The sequence below is a fragment of the Silurus aristotelis genome (assembly GCF_946808225.1).
Source record: "Silurus aristotelis genome assembly, chromosome: 2".
Taxonomy (NCBI): domain Eukaryota; kingdom Metazoa; phylum Chordata; class Actinopteri; order Siluriformes; family Siluridae; genus Silurus; species Silurus aristotelis.
This window is the reverse complement of record NC_139575.1, coordinates 34,540,031-34,553,247: the sequence shown is the minus strand read 5'-3', so window position 1 is coordinate 34,553,247 and position 13,217 is coordinate 34,540,031. Positions and strand designations below refer to the sequence as shown.

Genomic DNA, 13,217 nt, shown 5'->3' with positions numbered 1-13,217 from the left:
GAAAAGATCATAGTTTCAAATAATTTATTATAAAATCTGTAGAAATCTTTGTAATATATGAGATGGTAGATAGTATTAGACTTAAGTACAGTTTAGGTTAAGTTTAACTTTATCAGAGTGCAAAGTACAGACCAGATAACTGTATCTTGAAACTGGGCCTTGAACCTTCATCCCTATGAACAGTAATCCAGAGCTTTAACTATGGAGCCACACACTGCCTAATAATCGTTTTGAAAGCCGGTGAGGTAAATTCCCAATCATACACAATTGTAATAGCTGTATTACCCTTAAGGCCATTGATGATTATTTCTACCTTACTCACTCTTGCAGCAGTAGCTGCTGGTATGACTGACATTAGGTTTTTAGCTTCAAATTATCACACATTTCACTCCTGGGTTCAACATGTTCAAGCTATGTGTTTCACTGTCAAGCTTTTTCATTCTCTGTTTATTATCTGCAAAATCAGCCAAAGCGAAAGGTCTAAATATTTGGTTTATTCATTTTTACTGGCTTCCTGTCCAGCCCATCCACAGTTTCATTTCCAATTCTGAAATTTGTGTTTCGTTTAGATTACCAGGTGGCTGTTACAACAAACAAACCATAGGGGAGAAATGTAGAAGTTCGACTGATGTGTGTTACAGCAGAAGCAATGGAAGTGTTTGGGTTCCTGGCAGAGTTAAGAGTCCTGGGGTTTTGAACCAGTCCTCACAGGGAGAGTGTTTGAGGAAGCAAATTCAGTGTCTGAATAAACAGACTATAGAGTGTTAGCGATGTAAGTGTAGATCTATGCCTGTGACCCATTCATTTTTGTAGCCAAAAAGCAATATATTTAGACAGACAGATAGATTTGTCAATTTCCTCATTGAATAACAGCTACTTTTCTGATTGGGTCACACCACTCGACAGTCCTAATAGATGACTTAATAGATGTCCGTCATTAGCTAGCATTTTTTGAACATGTATTTTAGGTGGAGCATTCATGATTTTTGTCCCTCATACCTAAAAACTACACTTTCCTTCTTTTTCAGATAAAGCAGCAATCAGTCTTAATACGAATAAATTTCACCTGGCAGAAAAGCTAATTCACCGAAGGGGAAAGGATGCAGGATGTCAAAGGCACGCATTTCATAGTGGTTACTTTCCCTTCGCAACTACTACTAGGTGAACGTTGACCTGTGAATTGACGAGCCTCGGCTTTGAGAGCCAGTAGAAACCAAAAAGGTGAGACTATCCTCTCTTTGATTGGTTATGAAAAACTAGTTTTAATCTAAATGATTTAAGTCGCTGACATTTTCCTCACTAGTTGTTGCTTGGTGGTCTGGGAAAAAAAGCCACCTAACCATAGACAACTTTACTTCCTGCTGGAACTATCTTATTAGCAATGTTGGTACCTCTGATATACTGTAGCTCTACTACATATATATGCTCTTGGACCTGTGGGTATCTTTAACACAAATTTACCCAAATTCGAAATATTTTTTACTTTGCTAAGATGGTTTTGGAAATGAATGTTTTTCTATCTTCCATAGGATTCTCATCTTATCTAAATGACTAGCACATCTGCCACCTTATCTAGCATATATAGATATTCATTAGTATTAAAGAACAAAGCACAAAAGACAGATCTCAGATTAGTGTGGGTAAGGAGTGGACTGTCTGAAGAAAACTGATGAAAAATAAATAGTTCACTTGAACAGGAAATGAAAGGAATCATGAGATCATCTAGGTGAATTTTGAAATTTTGGAATGAGACACTGCAAGATCTGGTTTCTAAAAGAAAAACCAGAAAATGAAAAAAACAACCAACTATTTTACTGAAAGTGAAAGGATGTGCATATGCTTCTGGTAGTGTTGCTTCTGGGCAAACATTATCTAGGTATCTTGGATTAACAATCAAATCCAGATGTGTGAGACTGTCATCAAATTGGTCAATTAAAAAAAATAGAAGAGCAGCTACTGACCCCGAAACATTTGGAAATTAGTCAGCGGCAGAGCACAGGATGTGCTGAGGTTTTTGCTTTCTGAAAGAAATTTGATTTTCAAAAATTTAACTATATATGATCTCTATTTTGTCACTTACAGATGGTAGCTAACTTGGTAGCTACATAGGAAGCTCACTGAACAGATTTCTTTTTTTCAATGGCATCACACCTCCACGTAAAAAAAATGGCAGAGCAGGAATGAAGTAGTGCATCTCAATGTATGTTGTTTATCCAAATAACTCGAGTCAAGTATCATAATGATACAGCAAGCACCCAGCTGGGTTTTTTCAATTGCTAGGCTGTGTTTTGTGAGCACACACAAATACTGATACTGATAAGGAATAAGAAAAAGGTTCATGCCAAATTTTTTGCACAGCTCCGAACGCTCCAATACGGGTGGAGTAGAGTTTTCAATAAGTGAGTTTCTAATAAAACTGTCGCCATTTTACCAACAATTATCTCATCTCTGCAACATTTGTTGTGCCGTGAGTTCATTTCTTAATCTAATTTAAACCTGATTGCATTGTCTTTGTTTTTTGCAGCTATGATAAAAAAATTAAAAAGAGATGCTAACAGCGTTTCATTCAGAGTGGCCAGGAACCATAATGTTTAAAGGCAATAAAAGCATTTTTATTCATACGGGTCACGTTTGCGCATTCTTTCCTGTCACACTTTCTCCAAGCACTTAACCACCTTCCCCGCTGTTACTATGCATAAGAAAAGAAGCAGGAAAAAGAGAGAGAGAGGGCATACAGGCCTGGAAAAGAAGAACAGGCAAGTGGGAATACAAAAAGAATCAAAACGCAGAGAAACAGGAAGTCAGGCCAAGTGCAGAATAAAGCCAAGTGTACACTCTCTTTCTTTTTCTTTTTGAGCTCTCACTCTTTCCCTATTCATGCACACAGCTTATACAGTTGAAGGCAAGCCAGAAGTCCTGACGAGGGTCACATCAGAGCCACAATCAGATTTTGTGAAAGTTTTGTTTTTGTTTTTTTGTCGAGAGTGTTTCTTGCTCTTATTTCATATCTCATTTATTCTCATGTGGCAGTCCAATCTATAAAAAATATGACCTCTCTAGATTTAGCTGCAAAATGGAGGGCCATGGGCGCTAGGCCAGAGCAATTTGACATTCAGCCTGTGTATCAGATGCTATTTCAGCCAGGTTGGGTGTCTCTGCTTCTGTCTGGTTTTTCTGCTTAAGGTGGACTGCAATCGATATAGAACACAAAGATGAATGAGAGGCTGGGAGCAAGCGAGAGATAACCTTAAATGATTGGCGAGGGTCCTGCATTAAACTAACCTGACCTTCACTACAAAACAGATACTGTGTGGTCTAGCTAGGCCAAGTTTAATTTGCATAGTCAAGGAATGGGTAGAAAATGTCAATATTTCTAATGAATCTTTTCTCCCCCCCCCACCCCTTCTTTATGTATAGGATGAAAATGCGACGTCACAGAGTGTTTTTGCTTTGCACTGTGGGGCTGTGTGTCATTTCGTTTTTGCACTACTACAAGGCCCTGCATTACGTGTCACTGCTACGGGAACTTACAGCACCATATCCAAACATCAAGTCCTTCATAATGGTGACTGGATTCTTTTGGAAAGAGAAAGCCACCCCACTGTCTAGTGCCTCTCCAGAAGAGGGTCCACCACCAGTTCTTAGACCCTCAGAGACCAGGCACCGAGCTCAGGAAGAACTCGGGGGCATGGGTGCAGGAGTAGATGGAGAACCAGAAGCACCACAGCCTTGGGTGAGGCCAGAGGAACCACAACACAAGGATCCAGACTCTGCGGTACATATTATTTTATATATTTAATTTTATATTATTTTAATGTATAAAAGACCTATATATGAAATATATATATATATATATATATATGAAATTAACTGTATATACACGATATGGCTAAAAGTATTATGGCCATGACATCCCTATGTACTTGGTTAACATCCTATTACACAACACTAGTCATTGGAATTGGTCTTTCCTTTCGCATCTATTATGGCCCAGATTCCACACGATTTTGAAATGTAATATTAGGAATAAGTATCAATGATTTATCCTAAAGTTTCTCAGTAGGGTTGAGGTCAGGACTGTGTGCAAGCCTCTGAAGTTCTTCCACATCACCTTATTGAGGTGTTCAGATAGTTTTAGCCATATAGTGCATTTAAACATATCAAATTTGACCACATACTTTCTATCTTACTTTATTATCTTTGTGTATTGACAGCAGAAAGAAGACATGAAGTTGATTATGTGGCAACCTAGTAGTGCAGTGCACCAAGGAGTGGACCTTGTGAGATTGAATTCTCCTAGTGTTATAGTGAAGAAACAGGAATCCCATCATGCATCAACTCCAGACCCCATAAAAATTGTGGGTGACTTGCACAAGCGCCACTTCATCCTCCAGGAGGACAACACACCTTACTTTGTCCGGACAAAAGCTGGTGCCCTGTGCTTCCGGCAGGGGACAGAGATACTGCCCCCGAGAGATGATTCTGGGGCAGGCAAAGGTAAGCCTACAGTGGCTGAGGTCCATCATAGGAACATCTTGCAAGTTGCAGAGGACTCCAATGCACGAGCCAAATTGGTGGAAGACTCCAGTCCCGGCCGATTGAAGCCCAAACGTGGCAAGCGTCTTGTAAAGTGTGTTTGCCGTTCTGGTTGGCACGGTCCCTACTGTGGAGTGCCCACAATGGTGTACCACTCAAACCTACCGACCAAAGAGAGACTGACCCCTCGTGAGAAGCCTCGACGCATAATTAATGCCATTAACATCAACCATGAGTTTGACCTGCTCCACGCTCGTTTCCATGAGTTGGTTAACGCTGTTGATCTCTTTCTTGTATGCGAGTCCAATTTCACGGCATATGGAGAGCGCCGCCCACTAAGTTTCCTGCATATGCTGCTGAATGGGACTTACAACTACATGCGTCATAAGATCCTTTATGTATTCCTCGACCACTTTCCCGATGGCGGCCGACAGGACGGCTGGATTGCTGATGACTACCTGCGCACTTTCCTTACAAGAAATGGCATGGGTAGAGTGCGGGGTGCACGTCCTGATGATGTTTTCCTCATCAATGATGCTGACGAGATCCCGGCTCGTGAGGGCATTCTTTTCCTCAAGCTGTTCGATGGCTGGACCGAGCCATTTGCCATCCACATGCGCAAATCGCTCTATGGCTTTTTCTGGAAGCAGCTTGGCTCTCTCGAAGTGGTTTCGGGGTGCACAGTGGGGATGCTCAAGGAGGTCTATGAAAATGACGGCATCCGCTTGCGCCGGCGCGAGTACTACACCATGCCTAATTTCCGCAAATATGAGAATGACACGGGACACATCCTGGTGCAGTGGTCACTTGGAAGCCCATTCCATTTTGCTGGATGGCACTGTTCCTGGTGCTTCACTCCTGAGGGCATTCACTTCAAACTTGTATCTGCCCAAAATGGTGACTTCCCCCGTTGGGGTGACTACGAGGACAAGCGGGACCTTAATTACATTCGTAAACTGATCCGAACTGGGGGTTGGTTTGATGGCTCTGTACAGGAATACCCTCCCACAGACCCTAAAGAGCACATGTATGCCCCAAAGTATATGTTAGACAATTATGAGAACTATCGCTACCTGCTGGAGAACCCTTATGTTAAGCAGCCTGCTCTAAATGGGTGGTAATGAGGAGACAAGGTGGACTTTAAATGTAGTTCATCTGAATTTTAAAGAAATAAATCCAGTGGAAGTTATCAGGAGAGGAAGGGAACCAAACTCTGCCTACACCCCCCCCCCCCCCCTCTTACTCATTGGATCATATTCCAAAGGTAATTTACTTCCATCCAGTCTCTGGCAGAGCTGGGTGGGACCAGCCATGACCATGGGTGAACATATGTGATTTTTTTTTTTTTTCTTTTCTATTGCTGTTTGCTCAATGGATATGCAGAATCCATCAAAAGACTGTACCAGACCACTCTATTTAGTGATGGGTTTACTAAACTATGGCCCTTTGTGTGAAAGAGATAAAGAGAGTGTGTGTGTGTGTGTGTGTGTGTGTGTGTGTGTGTGTGTGTGTGTGTGTGTGTGTGTGTGTGTGTGTGTGTTTGTGATTGGCCTTCATGGTTCTCGGTGCACTCCTATAATTATTTTGCTTGCAGACTTTGAAAAAATGAAAACTAAACATGCAGATTTATCTTATATGTTTGACCATTTTTAAAAACCACACTAGGCTTGTTACAGCAGGCAGTGGAGCGATTTCCCTATGAAAGAGGTAAAGAATTCTAAATCTGATACCATTTGTGAATGCGTGAAACATGAGTTAATGCAGCACTTTGAGTCCAGACTTCGCTCTGATTTTTAAAGCCAGTGGGGCGATATACTTTTGCACTCTTGGCCAGTGGCATGAACTGCACTCAGAGGGTTCAATTATGGAGAAAGAAAAAAATGTCTTGGATGTTGGGCGACATTGTCAGCCATTTATGGTGAATAGAGAAGAAAAGAAGAAATGAAAGGAGTCGGAGCATTGGTAGAAGTGGAAAAGAGAGCAGAAGTAGGTCTGTCCCTTTCATCGCTTAAGATGAACGGAAAACGTTATGGTTGGTGGCAATGTTCAGCACAGCAGGAGCCCATTTCAGTAGGCAAGCAAGGCATATAGAAGCAGACAATATTCCCTTGTCTCTTTCCATCCTTCTCTCTTGGTCTGTCTTTTTGTTGTAGGGCAGATTTTTAGTGAAATAGACGGCGATGTTTTCACCGACAAACCTGTAACCATTTGAGTTTGTTAAATCGTTCTTTTAGTCAGTAAATTAAACGTCACCGAAAACTAATTGTAATTTTTGTAAAATTGCAGTTCAAAAGCAGGAGAGCCTGGAATGGGGTGAATCTCACTCCAAATTACCATGATGTGTAAATTTGGTAGGACATGGCCTTCTACACCAGGTGCTAAATGAAACGAAAGCAAATATGAACACGCTTTGCAATATAGAATAAATTATAAATCAAATGAAAAGAATAAAAAAATGGAACCAGGCTGCTGTCAGCAACATTCAGAATAAAAAAAAAAACCTTCATAGTATATGCATATTATAAGATGATGTAAATGTGGCTATCTAGACACATCCAAAACATTTCTCATATAACTTTATCTCAAGCAGCAGTGTGTATTTTGTCATTGTGGGGGTATGAATAATGGCGTAGTAAACCAGAAGGAGTTGTATGGGAATAAAAAGAGTGAGAGGGAGATCAGCTAAATCCCAGCATTCAAATGAGGTCACAAAGTCCCCAGTATGGGGTGTTCACCTCCGTGTGTGTGTGTGTGTGTGTGTGTGTGTGTGTGTGTTTGAACAAAACTCTACATTGCAACAAATCCATTCATGAGTGTCAAATATAGGGAGGAAGAGAAGCAACAAAAAGAACCGACACATATTTTCTGTGCATTTTTAACAAAATCACAGTAAATTTTTTCATGTCTCCTTCTTTTTCTGTCGAACAAACTCTCCACATTTGACCCCCTCGAAACACAAACACACACCCACACAAACCCACACACACATTTCCCCTCCCTGCGTTTCTCTTCCTTGCCGGCTTTAGAGCACTCCCCGCCTGCCAAAAATAACCCTGGATTTATGACGGTGGGATTTTTTTTTTTTCCCGCCACACTAGCTGCTTCTTGTGTGTAGGATTTGTGCCTTCTTTCAGTCCTTCACACCAGAGGATGATGAGGATTTGATGGGCATCGTGCTTAACCGGGCAAGCCAAGCTCTGCCCTGCTGCATCAGGCAGGGCTGTTTCCATGGTGACATGCCATCGCTGGCTGCGAAGTGAACATTATTCAAAACAACGTGGCGACATTTCCATACCTGAATGAAACTTTGATCTGACCAGAGAGGGTTGTTGAGGGTCGTTGTTTAATAAGCAAACGTTAAACGGACAAACAGATCGGCGTGTACGCTCTCGAGTCCGAATGCGTTTCTGATCAGCATGCATTCTGTGCAGGTGCATTGTGCTGATAGCAAAAAATGGGTTTTGTAAGGAAAGTATGTATTTGACCTCCCCCCCCCCTTTTTATTTTTTATTTTATTTAATTCAGCTGTCGTATATATTTAGGGCCTGAAGGATTGAGGGGCGGGGCCTCCTGGGTGTAAAAAAAAATCAAGGTGGTGGTGTACACACTTTTGAGACCATCAAAAATCTATCTAAAATAATTGTATATTAATTTAGTTTCTACAAATTTTTTTCCTCAGACCTAATTTCGAAAAGCTTTAGGGGCCGTAGCTGGTTTAAAAAATGAATTTTGGTCGAGCGGAAAAAAAAATCTGAAGTTGTAAAATCGAAACCGAGTGCCTTGGAGACTAATCGAGTTCAGGGTGTGTTCAAAACAGTCCTCTTGATAACTACCGGGAATCTGAAGGAGAATGCCTGTTTTAGATGCCTGTGTTGTGCAGTCATTGCTCTCTTCGTGTGTGCTGCTGACGCAGTTTCTCTCTCCCCCCCAAGTGTGCACTTGCTCCGAGCGCTGAGTCAGAACAGCAAGAGGATTAAGAGGATGCACTTTAATAGCTTCGCCCTCTAAGCTGCTGCGTTCGGGACAAAGCTCCGCTGTGCCCTGTCACATCTGCAATGCAGCAGTGCCGTGTTTACAGCCGGGATCCTGGATCCCTAACAAGCTTTACAGATGTATGCGCACAGCTGGACACACGCTCACTCGGTGGCACGACAAGTTACTTCTACTGCTGAACAGTAACACAAGCATGACATTCTTTGCTGCTTCTGGGCTGTGTTTCATTCAGAAAGAACGAAGCCTCTTTGGACTCCTCATAAGCACCTTTGGATGTTTGTTTGAGTTCCTGAATGAAAACATATCGCAAAATCGGTTCAAATGACATCGTCATAATAGTTGACAATGCGCACTAGCCAGCTAGTAAACGTTTTTACTAGTATTACTTCACCTGTAGTGTGTACCAGTTATGTTATAATAGTTCTAACATTTTATATAATAAATTAAACGGTGGCGAGCTTTGAATATCTCTTGAATATAATAGTTAGCATAATATTTGGTAGTTTACCTGTAAAAAAATCAAGCAATTTATTTTCTTTGCACAATGAGACAGTCAGCTGAAAGTTCTCCAGCCAGCTTGTGGTCTAATGTTCCTGTTAATGTACATTAGCTAGTTTACCACCGATACAAATTACTCAGTGTAATTGTTGGTATAATGTTTGCTAGCTTGCTAGGTTTGCTAATCTCAGGTTTAAGTAACGTCTGCTTTTTTAAAATTGTTGATTAGATGGAGCTTTCTAGGCTTTCTTTTCCTAAGAATTTTGGGACTTTTACCCAGCCTCCAGCATTTAAACATGCAACATTTCCATGCTAGTAAACTGATTAGCCTTCAAGGACGCCCAGGAGGCCCTGGAAAATTTATGTCCTATAGATCTGGTAATATTAAAATGTAACATCCAAGCTTGTTGACACAGGGATGCCTGTCGCTTGACAAAATCGGTACGTGCGCCACATGACCTGGCGATTCGATATGCCGAGAGAGCAGATAAGTGTGAGAATTGCACCGCAGGAAGTCTCAGTCAGCATAACATGACCTTACACAGCTGACTGAAATCGGAAATATGATTCTTAGTTCTTTAGTAGGGGGAGGTGTAGGGGGAAAAAGCCTTGATGTTTTTACTTTGGAATGCAGTCTTGAAGAGGAAGTCTAGAGGAGGAAACTGCGATTTTAGCTTCTGTATTGTTTACCAAAGTCTGTACAAACATACAATTTTGTGCTTTGCCCTTCACAAGTGCACCATCTTACCGCTGATTTAAAACAAAGGTCAGGAATTCAAAGTAGAAAAGAAACTAAACACCTCTAGAGTGGTAGCAGTAATTTCACTTTGGTCAAAAAAGTCAGCAGAACAGCAATACAGACACAAACATTGCTCTAGAGAAGAAAAGGAAACAGTTCTTGGAACACATTAAAATTGGTGCAGAAAAAGTCTACATTTTCTGTAGTCCTGGAATGAGGTTTCTGTGGGGAAAATATACTCAAAATATACACTGAAGTTAATGTTCCTGAGGTAAAATTTTGGAAAATCATTCTGAAAATCTTCCCAAACTGCTGGGAAACTGTCACAGTTTCTAGGATAGAAAAGCTTCCCAAGTTCCTGATTTCCTGTAAATGTTCCTTTGATGAAAATCTTCTGAGAGTGCTTGGTATCCTTGATAAGGTTTCTGGGCCGGTAATCTTTCCTAATTACCTAAGTTCCTGTATATGTGAAATGTTATAAAAGTATTGGTACCCCTGGAAAGGTTTCCAAGGCTAGAAATCTTTGCCAAGGTGCTGAATTTGTGCAAAACGTCATTTATTGGGCGGAGGTTTCTGACATTCTCTAAGAGGTCCCTGCAGTGCGAGTTTTCTCAAAGCTGGCATCCCTTAAATGTTTTTCTGACATAATAATGCTTAGCAATTTCCTGAAATCTTGTCAAATATGAACATGTTCACAAAGTGATGGCATCTCTGGAACCAACAATGGGTTTCTGCTCCCCAAGTTCCTGTAATTACTGAAAACTTCTTGGGTTGGAAGGCTTTCCAAAATTATCGTATTCGTGAAAAGTTTCCTGAGATGTTCCATATTTCTGCAGGACAAAGTACAGGAATTCAGTTCCTCGGGTTCCTGAAAAGGTTCCTGTGGGGAATATACAGAGAGAAGGATGGAGGGGAAAATGGGAATATGGAACGCTGGCCTGTTTAATGAAAAGTGCTCCTCAAAGGCAACGAATCAAAGCATGGCATCTATTTTAATGGCCTTATAAACGATCCAATTATCTGCCATTGGATAATAGGGGAGCGCAAACGAGCTGAGATTGCTTTGATTGTTGTTGTTTTTTTCTTTCTTTGTCGTTCACCTGAGAGACCGAGAGGGGAAAAACTGTTCAGTGGGAAACAAAAACCCTGAAAAGCCAGACACGTTAGAAAAAATCTATTTGGGCCGCTAGAGAGTGGATGGTTCCTGTGAGGCACAGATTATTTCTCTTTACATCATTAAAGTGGCACATTTTATTCAACTTTGTACGTTATATGGGCTTGAGAGTGAAAAACGGAGTCCCGGAAGGCAATCGTTTTTTTGTTTGCTGAATGTGAGGTGAACGAGGGATAGCTCGCAGGTGATTGGCTGCTACCCAAACCTGTGTCTGTTCTTACTAATCATTTATTTCTATAGGAGTTGCACTAGGGATCTTTTTCTTTATTTATATATATATATATATATATATATATATATATATATATATATATATATATATATATATATATATATATATATATATATATATATAAAATGTATGTATATGTGTGTAAATGCATAGATCTCTCTCTCTCTCTCTCTCTCTCTCTCTCTCTCTCTTTCTGTCTCCACTACAGAGCGTCGTTGTCCTGTTGGGTTTTGTTTGCTCTTCCTTTGATGGTTGTAATGATTTATGAGCCGGTTGTTACTCTGCATGTCCTTGTTTCCTGTTTAAGTTTTTTGAATCATGTTTATTTCAAAATTAAAAGGGATAAAATAATTGTTTGTTGAAGCAGACAGAAAAAAAGAGACGTAAAGGAGTGAAGAGATATTTAGTTTTGAAGCACTGTCTAGATATCTATGACTTGTTCCTGTCTGTTCTTCCTGTTGACATAAAAATCAACACTTGGAACTGATATTACTGAAACATATCTGATATGCACTTGTTTTTTTTATTTTTATTTTTTTATTTTTTTTTCCCCATTTAATTATTATTATGTACCTGTGAATTTTTTAACCCATCTATCAGGGATCTCTGCCTGTCAATGTAGTGCTGCTTTTCAGTTTTTTTTGTTTTTCTCTCTCTCTCTCTCTCTCTCTCTCTCTCTCTCTCTCTCTCTCTCTCTCTCTCTCTCGCCCTCTCATATGCCACAGTCGGGTCCTGTGTAAAAATAGCAGCCAATCATTTCATTTCATAATCGAGAGCAGTGGTAATAATAGAACAAATAGATTGTGTGTGTGTGCGCGTGTGTGTACACACCCCATATGCTGTGTTTTATCGTATTTTATAGCTTGCGACAGATAGACACACACGTGCAACACACACAAGAGTCAGGATAGTAAACCATTACCTGATACACAATGTGGATACTGTGTGTGTGTGTGTGTGTGTGTGTGTGTGTACTTGGTTTATCTATCTGACTCATTACACACTCTTTCACACTTGACTTCTCTCCACTGATCCGCTGTTAGTCAGGTCATTAATCGAGGATGCAGGTCTAATCATCTCCTGTGTATAATGTATATTATCAAGCTACATACTCTGAGTAAGTCCAGAGGCTTTTTCCCCCTATTATCTCAAGATCAAATATTCTCTAGATAATAATTTTTTTGTTTTGTTTTTGTAAACACATTGATTTGATTGGTTGTTGATTATCTGTATAATAGAGGGAAAAAAATGGCCGCAGTGAAAAAGGTAAAGATTTGCAGATCCATGGCACAGAGTTTAGGCAATTTCAATTCAGTTGCTTGGTGCTTTGCAGCATGATAATGATGGATGACCTCTGCGGATTTCACTAACCTGCATCTGTTTATAATTTCTTTCATTATTAGCATTCTTTTGCAATGAATCATTAGGTTTCAATGAAAAACTGAGGTAAATTTTGTAATTTTTTTTTTATTTCTGTTTATTTCTTAAAATTATTTATTTGTATTTTTTTTTCGCTTGGACAAACCAGTTTCCTTTTTTCTGTACTTCTTATCACAAAGGAGCACTGCACTGGGTTCAGTTCTGTTGTTAACATGGCCGTGTCCTCGGAATAAATCTTAATCATGTCACGTGATGCTAGATTGTAACCACTAGAGGGCATGAGAAGCCTCAGCTGAATCTGTTCAGGTCCCACCATCGACCCCAACGTCTGTCTCGCTGCATCGTCCCGAAAATAAGTAATGAGGCACAAACAGACCTATACTGACCCGCAGAGTCTGACACAAACCCTAAATGTGTAGAAAAACTTTAATTCTATCAGAGCCCGGGTTGCCAGATTTAGTTCCCAGCCTTCCTGGGGTTTTTTTCCCTGCAAGTATCCAAGGACTGCTGCAAGGTCTACATATACACTGAGCAGTCTTGTCATGTTTTTGCATGACAAGTTTTTGGATGCGGTTTAGGGGGGAAAAAACCCACTCTGTGTAATTGTGTTTGTTTTTCGGTGGCTTGGCATCGCCTTTCTTCTCATTGCGTGCTCACATTTTTGC

At 40.4% G+C, this 13,217-nt stretch overlaps 1 protein-coding gene across 6 annotated transcripts in view; it reads left to right on the top strand.

Annotated features, from left to right (window-relative positions):
- Positions 1 to 9,633, top strand: part of mgat3b (beta-1,4-mannosyl-glycoprotein 4-beta-N-acetylglucosaminyltransferase b) — a 49,795-nt gene extending 40,162 nt beyond the window's left edge. For 3 of the 6 annotated variants that reach the window (XM_083522940.1, XM_083522936.1, XM_083522937.1), the window contains exons 2-4: positions 1,029 to 1,221; positions 3,418 to 3,775; positions 4,215 to 9,633. In XM_083522940.1, coding sequence (XP_083379066.1) covers positions 3,419 to 3,775; positions 4,215 to 5,657 — 1,800 coding nt within the window. In that variant the 5' untranslated portion in view covers positions 1,029 to 1,221; position 3,418 and the 3' untranslated portion in view covers positions 5,658 to 9,633. The remainder of the gene's footprint in view (positions 1 to 1,028; positions 1,222 to 3,417; positions 3,776 to 4,214) is intronic. The other 3 variants (XM_083522941.1, XM_083522939.1, XM_083522938.1) reach the window with 3 other exon arrangements.
- The last annotated feature ends 3,584 nt before the right edge of the window (positions 9,634 to 13,217 follow it).